At 42.7% G+C, this 16994-nt stretch overlaps 1 protein-coding gene across 1 annotated transcript in view; it reads right to left on the bottom strand.

The window, feature by feature from the left end:
• Positions 1-700: 700 nt before the first annotated feature.
• Positions 701-16994, bottom strand: part of SPTLC3 (serine palmitoyltransferase long chain base subunit 3) — a 76084-nt gene continuing 59790 nt past the window's right edge. Inside the window, exons 9-12 of the mRNA XM_065739413.1 lie at positions 15952-16078; positions 4264-4399; positions 3283-3412; positions 701-901 (exon numbers count right to left, since the gene is read on the bottom strand). Coding sequence (XP_065595485.1) covers positions 788-901; positions 3283-3412; positions 4264-4399; positions 15952-16078 — 507 coding nt within the window. The 3' untranslated portion in view covers positions 701-787. The remainder of the gene's footprint in view (positions 902-3282; positions 3413-4263; positions 4400-15951; positions 16079-16994) is intronic.

A 16994-nucleotide genomic window follows, 5' to 3' on the forward strand; every position in this document is an offset into this window, starting at 1 on the left:
ATGGTTATTAAAATTATTTACTGCTGCTACATGAAAAGGGAGCAAGCCTGCCGAGGAGCTCTCCTCCTGATAGCGTGTGGAAGGTCAAATGCATTAGAATAAAAGCATTTCTTTATTTCTAAGCCCCAACTTTTGTACACTGTGAAGCTCATGGGATATAGAAGTGGCAGAGAAAGGGTCTGTGGAGGGGAGGAGACATTTCCCGTTCACAAAATCTGCTGTCAGAAATATCTGATGAGGTAACTTTTCTTGTTCTCAGCATTAGCCACTTTCTATCATTTTTCATCCCTAGAAAAAGGCATGATAGGACAAATTAGTTCAGAGGTCACTTTCTGCTCTCTAGCAATCCACAGCGACGTCTTGATTTATGCTCTTCAACAGACAGAACTCAATTTCACTGATGAAGCTCAGTTATATTGCCATACTACACTGGATCCACTTGGTTTTTAAACTTTATTCTTTCAGTCAAAATTAGGACTACCTGAAGCCTCTTCATAAAAAGGGGCCAAACAAAGCTGTACGCTAGCAACGTGATCAATGGATTCATTCATTCTGCATAAAAAATACCATAAGAAGAACAGATCTCCTGGGAGGCAAATCTGTATCAATATTTCAGTCTCTTAAATACAGAAATTTGATACAATAAATGCAAAAACCAAGCTTTCCCTCCTTTCAATTAACTGAGAAACAAAAATTGTCCTTAGAAGGGAAGAAATGCATTTGTATTTGGTTTTTGGGTTTTCCCCCCTTTCATAGCATCATAATGTTCTCTTCATGGGCGGAAAATTTAATCTTCAAATTCAAAGAGAGTTTCTTCATACAGTTCAGGATGAGATGACTTGGAATACCGGGAATATTTCAGATGTAGAAAATCACCCAATTCATCCAGAGCATTCAAAACCTGTAAGAACCATCACACTGTGTCAATTCTCTTGGGAAAACATATGGAGTTTGACTATCTTCTACTTTACAGTAGAAAAACAAGGCTGTGAAACCACCACATGAAGAGAGTATAAAGGGCAAACGTTGCTTTTAGCTTCCCATAATGAATATTCAGCCACCAATGTACAATAGTGGGCACAAGAACAGAATTTACTCCTGCAGTAGATCATGCTTTATCATTCAGAACGTGAGCACAGATTAAAGAAATGACATTTTGGAAGCACGGGGTCAAATAATAATCCAGGTAGAAAGTTATCATCGCTGGTGAAAACGGTGTATGTAAATCAATACTTCAACATTTCCATACAGATCCTCAAGACTGAAATATATTTTCTTGGATGAGACTCAGAACACAATGCTAACCACAGTCATCATAAACACCCTGAACAGTTTTAGGTTTTCTTGTAGTAATATCACCAGTAAAATGAGTAATGCACCGTTGCATCATATTGCATCGTATTGCAATTTGCTGAGCTGTGTCTCCAGCTCTCAGCAGACTGAAAGAAGTAGTCAGGGAGCTCTACATCACAGAAGAGCAGCTAAATGTCTTGCAGCATCTTAACCACACTCGAGAACTGCCAGCCTTTTGGCAAAGAAAACAGCAAATTTGATTGTGAGCCTGTTTCTGTTAGGTCACTGAAATGTGCTCCAGAACACAGAGAAGTACTTCAGTAATGGTTTCTGCGGAAAGATAGCTTCAAAGTCATCAAGGACATTATTTTTGAGAGCTTGCCCTTTAAGTAGATCTTTCCTTTTCTTAATTCCAGACTGAGACTCAAAGCAAGTTTTGCCAGAGGGAGGTGGAGGTTTTCACTGTGCTTGTTACCTGTTATTACACTGGATTTAGGAATGTTCGCAAAGTATTTGCCCTAAGAAAACCTTTCAGACCGCGTGTAATTGAACTCAGGGCATTTCCATTCTCCCATAATGTAAGGACGTTTAAAGAATGCCACAAATAGTACAGAAGTGACTCCAATTTCCAAGGCAAAACCACAGTACATTCAAGAATGACAGCTGGGGAGTGTTTCAGGCCACTGCCAGCACCAGGAAGCAGTGATGTGCAGGTAGGAGAAGCAAACATGCAGCGATGGCTTACAAATGTAATGGGCTCAGCACCTGGGGTGGGTGGTGAGGAAGCAAAGCAAAGCAAAGCAGTTACCTCAAGGGATTCATCTTCGACCTCCCTGCTTTCTACCAGTTATGTAAGCCAAAATCTGTACAGGCAAGCCATAAAAGCTGACAGCAAACAAGATGCATGCATAACTGTGCCCTGCTCTATGCAATTTTATGATATCATGCCCTGCCAATAACTACTGCACCCCAAAGAGCAGAGGGGATATTGCACTACACATATGCAAAGCAGATTTCTCAGTGTTGTTTGAGATGGGCCCACACTGGCACAGGAGCTGGTCAGCCAGGCAGGGCTCCCACCACATATGAATCTCAGGGTGCAGACAGGAGTCGGGGGCTCTCTGCAGGCACACTTGCTTGTATGCATGAAGAAGTGGCATCTTCTACTCAAATGCCTTGTGTGTCCACAGGGTTTTTTTTGTTTTGTTTTTTGTTTGTTTGTTTGGTTGGTTTTTCTTTTCTGTTTTAAGCATCATGCTTTCGCAAAGAGAAAAGGAAATCTTGAAACGTACTGGTACCCTCAGCATTGCCTGAAGTTGAGAATGAGGAACATATATCAAGCCAAGTCAGAAAGACCTCCAGCAAGAAGGGGAGATGGAAAATGCTGAAGAGCTGTTTATTTTAAAACACATCTCTGCCTGTGTTGGAATGGAGGTTTAAGACGGAAGTCTCAACATATTCTTAGTATTTCTGCTGTCAAGAGGAAGTTACGTAGGCAAAGGAGGCCAGGCAGCATCGATTAAAACCTCATTAGGTTTAAGCCATTCCAAATACGGTTTGCAGTTTCCACCTGTACCCCCAAGGCTGTCCCATGTACTGCTGCAATTCAAGAAACATGTAGAAATACAGAATGAAAACAGGGGCATGGAAAAACTGATCTGCAATTATTGCACATCAGTTCAGGTTTCCTACTCTGATAGTTTTGACCTAGCAGTTAACTTTTCTGTCTTGCTGTGTTTTCCATGTATGTCTTCATTAGTTGTGACAGACTTGGCCACTACTAGAAATAGAAGAACATAGGAAGTTAACTGTCCCACAATCTGTATTTTAAAATAAAATATATAAGGCTACAATGCCTTTAAAGATCAAGTGACAAGACTAGAAAAACAAATGTACAAGTGAATTACCGAGATTCAAAGTAACAGAGACACAGCTCCTCCCAACCCCCTTTGCATCTGAAGTTAATTTCAGCAGGACATCTGTGCTTACCGTGTCTAACATCTCCCGTGTATGTGCAGCTGACACACAAAACCGAGCTCTGGACTCTGTGATAGGAGTAGCTGGAAACCCAACCACAACAACCCCGATATTTTTTTCTAACATGCGTCTTGCAAAAGCCCTAGGGAGGGAAGAAGAGAAAAACAGAAGTAAATTACCTCCGATAAACTGACCACAAAGAGAAAACATTGAAGTGTAATAAAACAATGGGTAAAATCTTGACTTCAATTGAAGCAGGTGGGAATATTCTCACTGAATTCAATAAAAGCCAGAATTTTATCAGTAGGACCAAATTCTTTGCTGTTTAACAGCTCATGAAGCCAAGTGAGTACCAAATGCTAGCCGTACAATGGCAGACACAGCACTGAAGACTGGAACAGATTCATTTATGTCAATCAAAGTCTTTGAGTACAAATCAAAATGTGTGGGCCTTCGCAGTCCCTAAGCACTGAAGAAGCTGGGCCTTTGGAAGGCCTGGGAGCTTGCTTCCAGCACATCAACATGAATCAAACCGTGTGATGGTTTCATTGCTCTCACTACTACTCGTTTAAGAACATTTTGTGAGCTGTGTATTAGACCTAGAGCACACATCCACCTAAGTGACCTGCAAAAACTCCCTGCATGTTGACTGTTACATTTGTCATTTCTGTGTCACAGCATAAGCGCTGCTCAATGGATACTGAACGGTAAAACAATTCTGTGCAGACTGCTCAAATGTCAGGTGGAGATAAAGAGACTCCATCAAAACCAATTCACATATCAAAGGCTATTTATCCCTACTAAGGATTACTAGTTAGAAAAATCCAAATTCTAAACATTATCAGGAACGTTATTCCATGACATCACGTAACAGAGGCTGTTTCTCCTGTGAAACAGATACCAAAAACAACCATACTTTTCACAGCTTACAACCAAATAACCTTCAAAGCTGAATGGTGCTGATTTTGCTTACAAGGTGTTTTCAGTACTTACCCTATCTTACCAGGCATATAAAGGAGTAATGGGACCACAGGAGAATCATCATTGCCATAGATGATGAAGCCCATTTCGTGCAGTCTTCTTCTGAAGTATCTCGTGTTTTTCCCTAGCTGGCGCACTCTCTGGAGCCCTGAAATGTGTCAGGAGAACAATTAGTGCAAAGGTAACGGGCTGGAAACAGCTGTAGGTAACAATTCAAAATGTTCAACTGAGAGATACACTGCTTGATTCAGAATAAAAGCATGGAATGAGCAAAATGCAGCTATGTGGATCACTATGGCACTGTAGGACAGACAGCTGTCTTTCTGTGCTTGTGAGGTGCCTTCCCATGTGCAGAAACAGTCTTGCTTCATGTCTTCTGGAGATTCAGACATGAACAGTTCACTTTACTGTACTGCACTGCGAAGTCTGCTGAATGACACACACACGCACACACACAGAAGCAGTTATGAGCCAATAAAGATACTGGACATTATAGATAGGATACGTTCTTTCTCAGCACAGTTCACAGAAAGGAGAAACAAAAGAGATCTCAGTACATATGTCAGTATACTCACATACTAAAATATATGAAAATATATATGTCACTAAAGGTATTCTGCAGGACTCCTCATATCTTAGCCATCTTACTAACCCTACGATAAGCTCAAAGACAACTTGTTCTCACTTTATTTTGCAAAGTAAATCAAGAATGTTCAGACAGAAAATGTGGCAATCCCATGAGCTGCTCCCTTATTTCCAGAGATCCCAGAGGCCCACCCTGAACATCTGTTCCATATGTTTTGTCACTTACATCAAACGACTTATGCACTCACATTCACAGGACAGCACTAAGTTACATGCAAGCATTTACACAGCAGGTAAACTGTGGAATTATATCTGTGGCAAGAAGTCTGATTTTGTAAGGCATTTGAATTGATCTGAATGATGCTGTCTTAAGTCCTGTGCTGCCCAGTCTTGGATATCTCTGAACTATGCTCACATCAGGCATGTCCTGCAGCATGCACCATAGGTCCCACTGCAGACACTACGCAGACTTGCCTGGGTTCCTGAGGATCTGCTGTGCTGTGCTCCAGCATACTGCACAACTGTAGTTTTTCAAACATTTCAGACACAAATTTTGGTTCCTACATTGTCCTCATTCAGTTTCTAATCCACAGATATGTCCCCCAGCAGAACAGACAGAAGAATTGAAAACAATTATTTTAAATGGAAAAAAAAAGAAAGAAAAAGGCCAAAACCAGCAGAGAAAGTGTGCATGAAAAGTCAGCTCAGCTTTCTTCTGCAGTGTCACTAAGGAAGCAAACTCTGACAAGCACGGTTGCCTCCCTACCCACTGCTTACAAAAGGGAAGGGCCACACTCATCATTACTGTAGGCAGGGGCTAGAGAACGCCCTTTCCCCACTCAACCCACATTATATTTCATCAGTGGGCTGATGATGCACTGCACTTCTAGTGCTGAACAGTGCTGACAGGGATAGTGCCCCCTATCCCATACCCACCCACTGCTGCTTTCCACTGCCTCCCCAGCACCAGCCCGGGGCTCTCGCAGTCACACAATGACTGGAGCCAGGTCCTCCATCTGCCTGGTTCCAGACAGAAAGAAAACTGCTACAGCACTGTCATGCAGATCCATTCTCCACCCATAGGCACAGTGCAGTTGCGCAGGCGCTCGTGCCTGCAACAGAGGATGTGCTGGGAACATGTGGTAAGAATGGGATGTAATGAGACAACATCTCAGCTGCATTCCCATCTTTTGTTTCTCCTGCTCACCAGCCCATACTTTCAACATTGCTTAGATCACACAAGCGCTGAAGTCCCCAGTACAACTGATCTGCTCTTTTTCCATTTGCTTTTGAGTTGCCTTTGCTCAGGTGTGTTTTGTTTTCACTCTCCATTTACTTTTCTATTTTACTTCCTGTTCCCTTCACTCCCCCTTTACAGCTTTCTGCTGCCACCGTTCCCTGAGCAGGTGCCTGTTTCCTGATGTCCCGTCTTGCTCCTTGTAACCACAGCAGCCAGCGAGGCACTTCCACCTGCCGCACACCACCTTTATCACACTTGTCCTCCAACCACACTCAGCAGCAGCACCTGCTGTGCCTTTTCTTCCTCTCCCCTCCTGGCTGAGGTTGGGGTGACGACACCTACATAAACCTCTTTGTCCACGAATCATCTCCGAGTGCGTGTAGGTCTGAACAAGATCAACTGCTTCATCTGTTCTGTATCTTCCTGAGTGAAGGTTCTGTCAATTTTCTGGCTGGGAAATTTATATGGAAACTGGGACTTGCTTCACAGTGATCCGTGTACAACCAAAAAATTGAAAGATCTCATAAACCCAGTGAATATGTAACTTCATGCACGCACTGCCCACGCAGACAGCCTGTTAGCTACAGTTTCAGTCATTCAGTTTAAAGCGTTCAGTGGAAGAGATCTGCCGGGTTAGAAAAGGCCACAAACAGTTTAACCATGTCTCTAACGCTGCTAAAACAAAAACAGCTGTGCCAGAGAAAAGAAAACAAATGAAACACAAAAGCATCCTACTACAAAGCTTTCCAGTCACTAATAAAAACAATAGTCTGTGGTATTTCCAAAAATATTTTTGGTGTAGTAGATCTCAAAGAACCAGGAGGAAATACTGGGGAGGAGAGATGGAGGCAGGGGAGGTGGCTTAGGAAGGGGCTGAAAGAAGAACTTCAGGACAATGCGTCTGGAGTCTGAAGACAGAATCTTTTCATTAAGGCTTTATTAACACCTCTTGTATGCCCACTATACAGGGAGCTGGATGGGGGAGTGACCCGAACTGGGGGCTCACAGCCACAGCTGCTTCTTGCTGTCTTGCCGCCCCTCAGCTAGTTTCCAAACGCTCAGCATTTGAAACTATTAGATTTTCAATTAGGGAAAGTTTTCACAAACGCAGATGTTCCCGTCGGATGCCGTTTAATACTTGCCGCCTTTGCCTCTCCATTCAGCTGTTTACCACAGAGCCGGAAACAAAGTGTCAGCCACGCAAGATTCCAGGCCCTTAATGCCATCAAACCGTATGCGCAAGGCATAGGAATTGGTCATTTTGGTTCTCTTTCTTCTAAGTACTGGGAACTTCAGACTCCAAAGCAAAAGAAACACAACAGCGGAAAGACTGTTTTCTGGCAACCCCTAAGCGTCAAACACCTCCTTTTGCAATGCTACCCTGCTAAACCCACGTCCTCCTATGGCTGGTGATGGGACGGGTCCCATTCTGAAAAGCCCCACGGAGCTCATTTGAAGAAAGCCAGTGCTGATGCAAAAGAACCACTCCAGCGTTTTAGGATGTCTCAAAATAGTAATGCCACTTTGCAGAGATGCATTAAAGCGCCTAATAAAAGATCAGAGCATTCACGTATATCTGGAGGGAAAAATAGCACATTAGGAGACGATTGCTACACACTGGTGGGTGGGTGGCTGGGAGGAACCTACTTCTTTACCAAGTGTCAACACTTTCCTTTCTCATGTGAAGTTTTGTGGTCAAAGACCACATACACACAGCATATAAACAGCCATCTTATGCGTTGTCCTGATAAGAGCAATAAAACCTTTAAAGTTTTCAACTGTATTGCAGTGCTTTTTTCTGTCCTACATAGGACCCTCCGTAGTCAGATAACGAAGGCAGATCTGAGCAACATGTTTATTTTGGTCTCACTGGCCCCGTTTTCCCCCCACGGTGCAGATTAAATCAGCATAAAAGTGATGGAATTCAGTTAAGAATTAGATCTCAGTCCAAATCTCACTGTGGTATGTTTAATCACAGGCACTTTCTTTAAAACTATTTTCTTTGATTCCTGAGGCTGTGATCTTGCATCTTTTAGTCTTGCTAACCACCTCCTTTTATGAGCAAAAATCTGCACAGTCAGAACTAAAATGATACAACTGCTTCTATTTGAGGGCAAGAATTTGCCTGTACAGCACTAACTACAGGATCAGAGCCTCAGTAAATATATTGGTTCAGAACTTCTTAGTTTTCAAAATTCTTGAGGATTTACAGCATCCACAGCCTGTGCAAGCAGCACACAGCACAGCTCGGAGGGAGCTCAGGTCCTTAGACTCCCTAAAACAAGTGAACCACAACACAGCACATGTTCAAAGAGAACTGAAAGCCTGGGCAAGGAAAACTGACCCTGTGCTAATTGAAATGAAGCCCACTAATGCTCCCGAGTCTGCCACTAAGACCGAGCACGACCTTACTAGGAGCTCTGCATGCTCCTAGCTGAATTAAAAAGGGACTTACAGAGGGAAAACTGAAAGATAAAGGATGCTTAAGTTTCACAAGACAGACATTTTCGTATTGCCTGGAACTTAACAGTGATACATAGCCAGGTTACTGGCACTGTACTGAAGTTCTGGATTATCTACCTGTATGGTACACCTACTGCTGGTACGTTCAGAGTTCACATTTGTTACACTGCGTGAAAATATTTATCACAAGATTCCACGGTGTTGGTGATTCTGGGAAAAATGCCAATGGTGTTTTTATGTGACATGCATTATTGCGTATTGCCAGTTTTAGCTCACTAATGTCAGCAGGCTTTTGAAAGGCTTTATAGCTCACAATTATTATGGTTTAATTTACATTAAAAAAAAAAAAACAACAAACAAGAATAACCAAGAGAAGGCAAGAGAGAAGGAAACTATAAAAGAGAGATGGCTTGTTCATGATTCCTTTGAAGCAAGAGACTTTTTAGGAGAGCCACTTGGAGCAGCAGAAGCGGGGGATGCTCGGTTGCACGCTGAGCTAGACTACAGACCTGCCTGCAGTGAGGAGCTGCTCTGCAGTTAGACAGCAGGAGGGCATCCTGACCATGGGCCTCAGGGTGTGATCGCAGGCGGGTGTTACCTGGCACAGCTCCATGCACTCCAGCAGAGCTGTGCTACTTATGCCAGCTGGGGACCTTATCCTGGCAGCAGAAGAGGTAGTAAAACTATCAGTTCTCTGAAACAAAAGCTCGCTTTCCTCTTAGAGACATCTGCTTTTTCCTCCTGTAAAGTTTTAATAAGGCAGAAGCTGGCTGCGTTCAGTTCTTACCCAAACAGGCTACCTTTGAACTCTTCCTGTAGGCTTCTAACCTCGGAAAATCTGACTCGGTATTTTGAAAACAGGAATAAGCAACCTGTAACCTTTCCTATCCAGATCTCAGGTGTATTTGAATTGAAGGAGAGCTATTTTGTCCTGAAATCACTCCAAAGGAGGTAATCCCATGCTGCTCTCTTCTTTGGCACGCGGTGGACTCTTCAGGATACAAATTCACCTGCTTTAATCTCCTCCAGCTGTTGGTTCATTGGGTATTCCTAGATAATTAGTCACACAGTCAAACTTCTACATACCAGTGTCTCTTCAATCTATGCTCCTTGGATGCAGAACTCAACTCCCTGCCCTTCTTGACTAACTAGATAGTAAGAAAGCAAACTTGCATAGGCTGAAAAAAGATTTGGAAAACAATAGCTCTTCTCCACTAAACTGTTGCAGATGGACAGATTTTTTTCCCCTCTGGTTCCATTATAAGAGTAACACACATGTACCTCCATGTGCATTAAATCACCAATAGAATGCTATAAAATTGGGGTGCCTAAAGGAAATATGTTCTCAGATAAAAAAATCTTTATAAAAAATAACTTTGCGATGAATTGGAGAGAAGTGAAGACATTTTCTCCTCCAATCTAATGCCAGCTATAAACCTAGCAATTTCAACTTAATTCAACTGCTAAATAAGCCCTTAAGGACTGACTTAGTTGGTTCAGTTTTAACTGTGAAGTGCTGCAGAACACTTTCCAGAGCAGTCTACAGGAAGAAAAAGTGGCAACAGGAATTGAAGCAGACAGAGGAGAGATGGTACAAATACTGTCATTTTTAACTTATTTCTGAAATGAGTCGACTATGCCTACCCAGCACCATATTTACATTCAGATACATAATGCCAGCATTCCCACAAAAACAGGGATGGAGCAGCCAGCCTTACCTGAGCTTTATTTACTCCCAGCACAGGTGATTAATCTCAAAGCATGCCAGTCTCTCAGCTGAAATCCAGCCAGTGCCCCACGTGCCCTGGCTGGCGCTGGTTTAACTGACTATGGAAGAAGTGGCTTCAAAAGAGGCAGGATTTGATCAATCCTCAGTGCCCTTGAAAATCCCATAGTAAATACTACTATTTCAAATTCCCTTCTCGATCATATCAATGGGTACGCTTGGCTTCCTTTGGAAGGTGGATCACACTGCAGGTGGCTCCAGTGGAACAGCATGTCCCGTTCTGAGTAAAGATAGCAGAATTTAGCTCTGTTTCATCATCCATGGCTGAGAGAACATCTGTGATGTTCAGCTTAGACAGAAAAACAATCATAAGAACGTATTACCAGCATTAACATCTTCACTGTCACACTTTCCTAGTTGTGGAGCCAGTGCTGGGCATACAGGGACTAAATCTACTTCAGTGCTCTAAATGTAGGCACATGCTTCCTGGGAATATTAACTTATTTAATATTAAAGCAGAGTTCAAGCATTCTGCTTGACAGGGACCCGAGAGAAGCAATCACCTCAGAATGAAGTAGCAGCAAGGGGAGAATTCAAGAGGGAACAGTAAGAAACATGCTTTTTTGTCTGCCTGTTTCTGTAAGCTGTTTCAAGCAGGTTCAAGGGGTCTGTCACTGCATAGCCTGCAGTATTACAACTTACAGAATAGTTTCATGATCAGTTGAGTCTGGCACAGACTTACTTTGCTGAAAATGGGATCATTCCCCTTGGCTTCAGCTGCTCAAGTCCTGGCACTAGGATTCATCCAGCCATATGGCACACTGGCTCGGGGAACCATTTGGCTGTAGGCTAACCATTTGTGGGGACTTCAGTTATTTTTCAGCTAGATCAGTTCCCTGACTCAGTTCACTGCATGGCTGCACGAACACTAGTGCTGAGAGTAAGGAAAAGGGGCACAAATAAGGGGCTAGGAATTGGGAGAAAGGCTGAAAGGATTTCAGGCTGCCCTTCTCAGTGCTGGCTTATGTCAGGTTATAGTGATGTGAAAGTAAGGCAAAGAAAATGTTCTCAAAAGGTTACTGAGCTCTGATAGCAGTGGAAAATGTTGGAAAGTGAGATGCTTAAGAAGCTGGTCCTCTAGTTATGAAAAATTCTAAGGCAGATGGAGATGTCCTAAAAAAGGAACCTTTTTAAACCAGATCCTCTTAATGCCAGGCCGAAACAGAAAACAGTGTTCTGCAGCTTCTTTGCAATCTGAATGCACTCAGATGCAAGAGCTGCTACAAACAGAAATGAAAACAAGTAGTTGCAAGAAGATAAACTAAAAATGGCAAAGTATATTAACAATTTAAAGAAATACTCTCTGTCTAAACAACACCAGGAAGGTCCAAGGTCACAGCTGGACGTGCTGCACTGCAAACAAGTAGGTGCACACAAACATTTGCATAGGTCCAAGCTCTCTGAGTCAACTACAGCCTCATCACAGGGCTAAAACCACTAAGGCAGCTGCTCAGTTTCCTGAGGTACCTCCAGTGGCTTAATGAGAAGCCACAAGGAGAAAGTATGGAGAATATTTATACTATGAATTATAATGAGTAAATGTCAAGGGAAATTCTGCTTCCCATATCTTCTGATAAATGAGGAGAGACACATTGGAGATAGAAAGTTCACAAAGTTTAAAGAAGGATAAAATGAGTTTCTTATAGACTGTATGAGCTGAACTGTGGAACTTGCAGTCTTATGACATTACTCAAGGAAACACAGCTGCCACATGTTCATGCACTTTTGAACAACGCTACTATAGGAACTATGATAATGGACAATAAATGTGTCTTGTCCTAACAGCTGTTGATTTTCAGAGTCCTGTAAAACACAACATTGAGAAATGCCAGGACTTGCACTTCTACTAAAAATACGATTTTACATGAAAAAGGAAATACCTTTTCAATTCTGATAAAAGTCACTCAAGAAACAAAGGGCTTCTTCACAGTGATCCCAGTCCACCTCTCTTTGCCAGGCAGAAACAACAGTGCTCATCAACTTTAATGTTAGCCTTCTCCTAATTCAACATTTCTCGTGCTTTGTTCTGTCAAATCACAGCAGAAAACATGGCAAAAGAATATAACCATAATAAGCTGGCTCTGATCTCTGCACTATGCTCCCCATCTCTTTTACTGAGTTTAAGATGATCAAATTGCGGGAGATAGACATCACATTATCATGACATTAATGTTTCAACCTATCTAGTACTTGATCTAGTGGCTGGCAACCTTGCTTGTGGCAGGGGTGGGAGCTCGATGATCCTTGAGGTCCCTTCCCACCCAAGCTATTCTTTGACTTTTCAAGCAATCATACTTTTAATAAATAAAAATAAAGAAGAAAGTATGGGAGATCGATCATTTGGGTACAAACCAGGATAAAAAACAAAGAGCATTACTGCGTTTCTGGCCTCTGGCATTATTTGCTGTATAATTCCAGCTATCCTACTCTTTTGTAAATCAGCTGCTTAAGAGAACTGTGGAGAATAACTGGCAAGAAGTGGAAGAAAACATGAAGGCACAATACCTGGGAAAATAAGGTAAAACTGTGAAATGCAAAAAATACAGCATAAACTATTTTCAGAGACGTAATTTAAAAGATCAAATCAATCCTTCTTCCCTAGGTTTTCTATTAACCTACTAAAGTGTCAGTTGTGAAGCCCGCAGCAAGTCGAATTAACACATTTGTCATCCTATTTTTTCAAACTCTTCTCAGGAAGCACCTTCTAGTTAACACAGAACTTTCTAGCAAACCATAGTTTCATTACTTTTCAGGACATCGGCACTATTTTCTGCAAGGCTCCCTACCCTACAGAAACGCCCTCTGGAGGACAAGCCACCAAAGCAGATGTCCTCGTCAAGAATCTCCCATTATCCTTGGGGAGGGAATGCTATTTGAAGTAAACTACAAAATAAATTCCCTTTACCAATTCATCAGGCTTTCAGAGAAAACCCTTGGGATCTCAGTTCCACAGAGGGTCATTACCACTTGAAACTTCTCTGCCACATGGCTTATGCTCCCACAAGGACAGTTCACACCCAAGGTTCACCATTCTCTATGGCAGCAGATCAAGATAACTCATCCACTGTTGCCTTTGGAAACAAAACTAGAAGAGGCAGAGCTTTCTCTCTTCCTCTCCGTTCTGAGTCACCATACTCTTGCCTAAGCAGCATCGTAGTGTGGGCCAGAACAACAGCTCTTCCTGTGTTTCGGTGTTCATTTTGGTAGTCTAGAAAACAGCCTAATGAAGGAAGGCCCACATGAAAGAAAGTACAGCAGACTAAAAAAACGAGTCTGGCTCAGAAGAGCAAGAAGCGCTTTTACGTGTCACAGTTTGCTAGCCTTTGTACAATAAGCTATGACATTTGCTTGCTCATTTGTTCTTCTATTTATTTGCATTTCACATTACAAGACAAGTTGTAAAGAACTAGCAGAACACTAATTTATTTATTAAGGCATTTGCAGCACACTTAATAAGCTCTTCATGCACAAATGCAAACACTGTGTCATTAAAAAACCCCATTTCTGAAACAGAAGACACTGCAAACTCTTCAGCCGTAAGACAGTCAGGCATGCATACACTAAAAGGCCCTGTCTTGAGCCACATTCTTCTCTTAGCCTGCACTGAGCAGTGTGGAGAACCATGTTAGCTGAAGGTCACTTGTATGAGGCTGTGAAGGTTCGGAAATGCTGTGTGTGTAATATCTTACATGCAGCAGCTAGGAGAGCCCCGAGTGTGGCACAGTGGGAAAGGCTCAGTGTAAGGCCGCCCTCTGATGGCAGCACTTCCTACAACCAGCCCAGGGTGTAGCACAGCAGGATGTGCTGCACGCCGTTCCCAAGGCAAAAGAAACACTCAAAGCTGGCTTCTTATAAGGCACAGCAGACATCAGCAGAGCAGTACAGTGTTATCTTACATCCTCTCAGAGAGGAGCTCTCAGGAGAGGGACTTTGGTGTCCTGGTGGATAACAGGCTGCCCATGAGCCAGCAGTGTGCCCTGGTGGCCAAGAAAGCCAATGGGATCCTGGGAGTGCATTAAAGAGAGTGTGACCAGCAGGTTGATGGAGGTGATCTTCCCCCTCTACTGTGCCCTGGTGAGGCCTCACATGGAGTACTGTGTCCAGTTCTGGTCTCCCAGGTACAAAAAAAGACTAGGATCTCCTTTGAAAGAGTTCAGAGGAGGGCCACAAAGATGATAAAGGGCATAGAGCATCTCTCTTATTTGGAAAGGCTGAGAGACCTAGGCCTGTTCAGCCTTGAAAAAGGAAGACTCAGAGGATCTGATCCACATCTCTAAATATCTAAGGAGAGGGAGGCAAAGGAATGAGGCTGGACTCTTCTCAGCAGTGTGTGGCAACAGGACAAAGTGAAATGGCCATAAATTGATGTGTAGGAAGTTCCACACAGATGTGCATAGGAACTTCTTCACAGTGCAGTGACGGAGCACTGGCACAGGCTGCACAGAGAGGTGGCGGATTCTCCTTCTCTGAAGATGTTCAACACCCACCTGGATGCCTACCTGTGCAACCTGGGCTAGGGAGCCTAACTTAGGAGGGAGGATGGACTCAATGATCTCTAGAGGTCCCTTCCAACCCCTACAATTCTGTATTCCTGTGATTTCTTTTTTTCTTTCCAATCTCACCTCACCCCACCCCCAGTCAAACCTACCAAGGAGGGCTAATACGGAGTTGCTGTTAGTCCTGAGCTAGCTAAGAGAAAACAGCACAGTGCTTCCGGGCCAATATAAAACAGGCTGCAACTCACAGCAGAGTGAGTATCTGATACTCACAGCAGAGTGAGTATCCATCTGCATCTGCATGTCGCACCATGATACTAGGGTATTGCTGACAAAGACTATACAAACTCAAAAACCACCAAAAATCACTCTGAGGTATGAACTAACCCTTAGAACCTGGATTACATAACAGCATCACTTTGAAACAGTAGCAGATACATCACAGTATTGTTCTGCCACGTGCTGAATAGAAAGTATGCTGCACAGAAGACTGGACTGTAACTGCACCTGTATCTTCAGCAAATATAAACATAATATTATGTAAAGATGCCATGTACATGTCTTTGGGGGGAAGATGGTGGAGAGGTGTGGAGTAGAGGTAAATAAAGCATATTTCAAAACTAGCTTGAGGACACCACATCCAATTCTATTGTAAGACAGAAACTATTATAATCATCATCTCATACCACAATTTAACATCCAATGCACTCATGTGGAAATTTTGTGCCATGCTCAAGATGCTTCCCATTTTGAAGGCTCACACTTATGAATAAGATGAGTGGCACTCGGGCAAGTCAGAGAGGCAAGCTCTTCCAAACACCTCTTGCAAAGTCAGACAACCTACTCAAAGGGCAATTTATGTACTTTTTCTATTTGTTGCTGCAAAGCTGGTGATTATGGTGGTACCTTGGAGTCAGAATTCAGGAACATTTCCATCTCTGCCACACATAAACGAGCGTGGAAAAAGCATAGCTGATGGCACCTAGAAAGGTGATAATCTAGATAATTGTAAAAAATGATGCCCTTTGTATTGCATTACCTTCTCACTTTCCTTCCAGGTGACATTCTGCATGTACCTGTACATAGTAGATGCAATCGAAATAACATGCAGGCTAAAGAAGGTGGCTTACCTTGTGTTGTTCCATCTAACCCCATGAGACACTTCATTGCTCTGATGATTTGCTCTGCCACAGGAGGACACATAGATGTGGCATACACAGCGCTGTGAGAATGAGTTCGTAAGAAGTCCACGAGGCCCTTACACAAGGGAAACAAAGTATGAATGAACTTGGAGGTGCCCAAATGGCAGATCTCCCCCCTTACTAACACAGAGTGAGAATGTGCAAAAAAAGGAGGAGGTTTCACCAGCTGTTTACTTTCTTGGCTGCTCCCATTAATACACAGCCTGAAGAAACATGAGGCAAGTGCAAGCACTTGCGATTTAAATGAGGCAGTTACAGCTGAAATAGAACAATGTGTATGCGCTGAGACTTACTGTAAAGGAGCCAAAATCATTTAAAGGCCAATAAAGAACTACTTTTAAAATACTGCCCAGTCCATCTATGAATGGGAATGAAATAAAACCTACGTGACAACAGCACAGATTCGCTGCCACAAGACCTAATACAGGAAAAGTAGACTTACTGGAATCTGTCTTTGGCTATAAGCATATACATTTCTTACAACATAAACTTCCTATTAGTGTGACAGATCCAGTCATGTTACAGTCTGTAGAGCAGTTTTAATGTTTCCCTGTATCACTAAAAGCACAATCCATGCTCCTGGCAAAAACATGTTATACTGCAGGCGTGCTTAAAGCATCAGTAACTATCCTGATTGCAGGGACAGAGTAAGAATTCAGAGCTTGATTAAGACTATCACTGCTACAGCAGCTCATACTTCATAGTAAATTACCAACTAACTGCACTAAAAGCTAAATGCGTGGTAGTGAGAAAGGGATTATGCTTGCTTGAAAACAGGCTTTGATAAAATATGCCACCAGAAAATAATGATACTGACGCAAATTATTGCCATGAAAGTTGCTAAGTCCATGCTGAAACTCCAGTGCTAAGAAAACAGATTTTCCTAACTTCATACGTGTTTTGCACTGCTACATCGTGACTGTCATCCTAAGAGTTTAACCAAGTAGCTGAGAAAGCTTCTGTGCTCTTAT

The sequence above is a fragment of the Cyrtonyx montezumae genome, unplaced genomic scaffold, assembly GCF_038088225.1.
Source record: "Cyrtonyx montezumae isolate F1298 unplaced genomic scaffold, pur_monq_1.0 scaffold_24, whole genome shotgun sequence".
In the NCBI taxonomy this organism is placed as follows: Eukaryota; Metazoa; Chordata; class Aves; order Galliformes; family Odontophoridae; genus Cyrtonyx; species Cyrtonyx montezumae.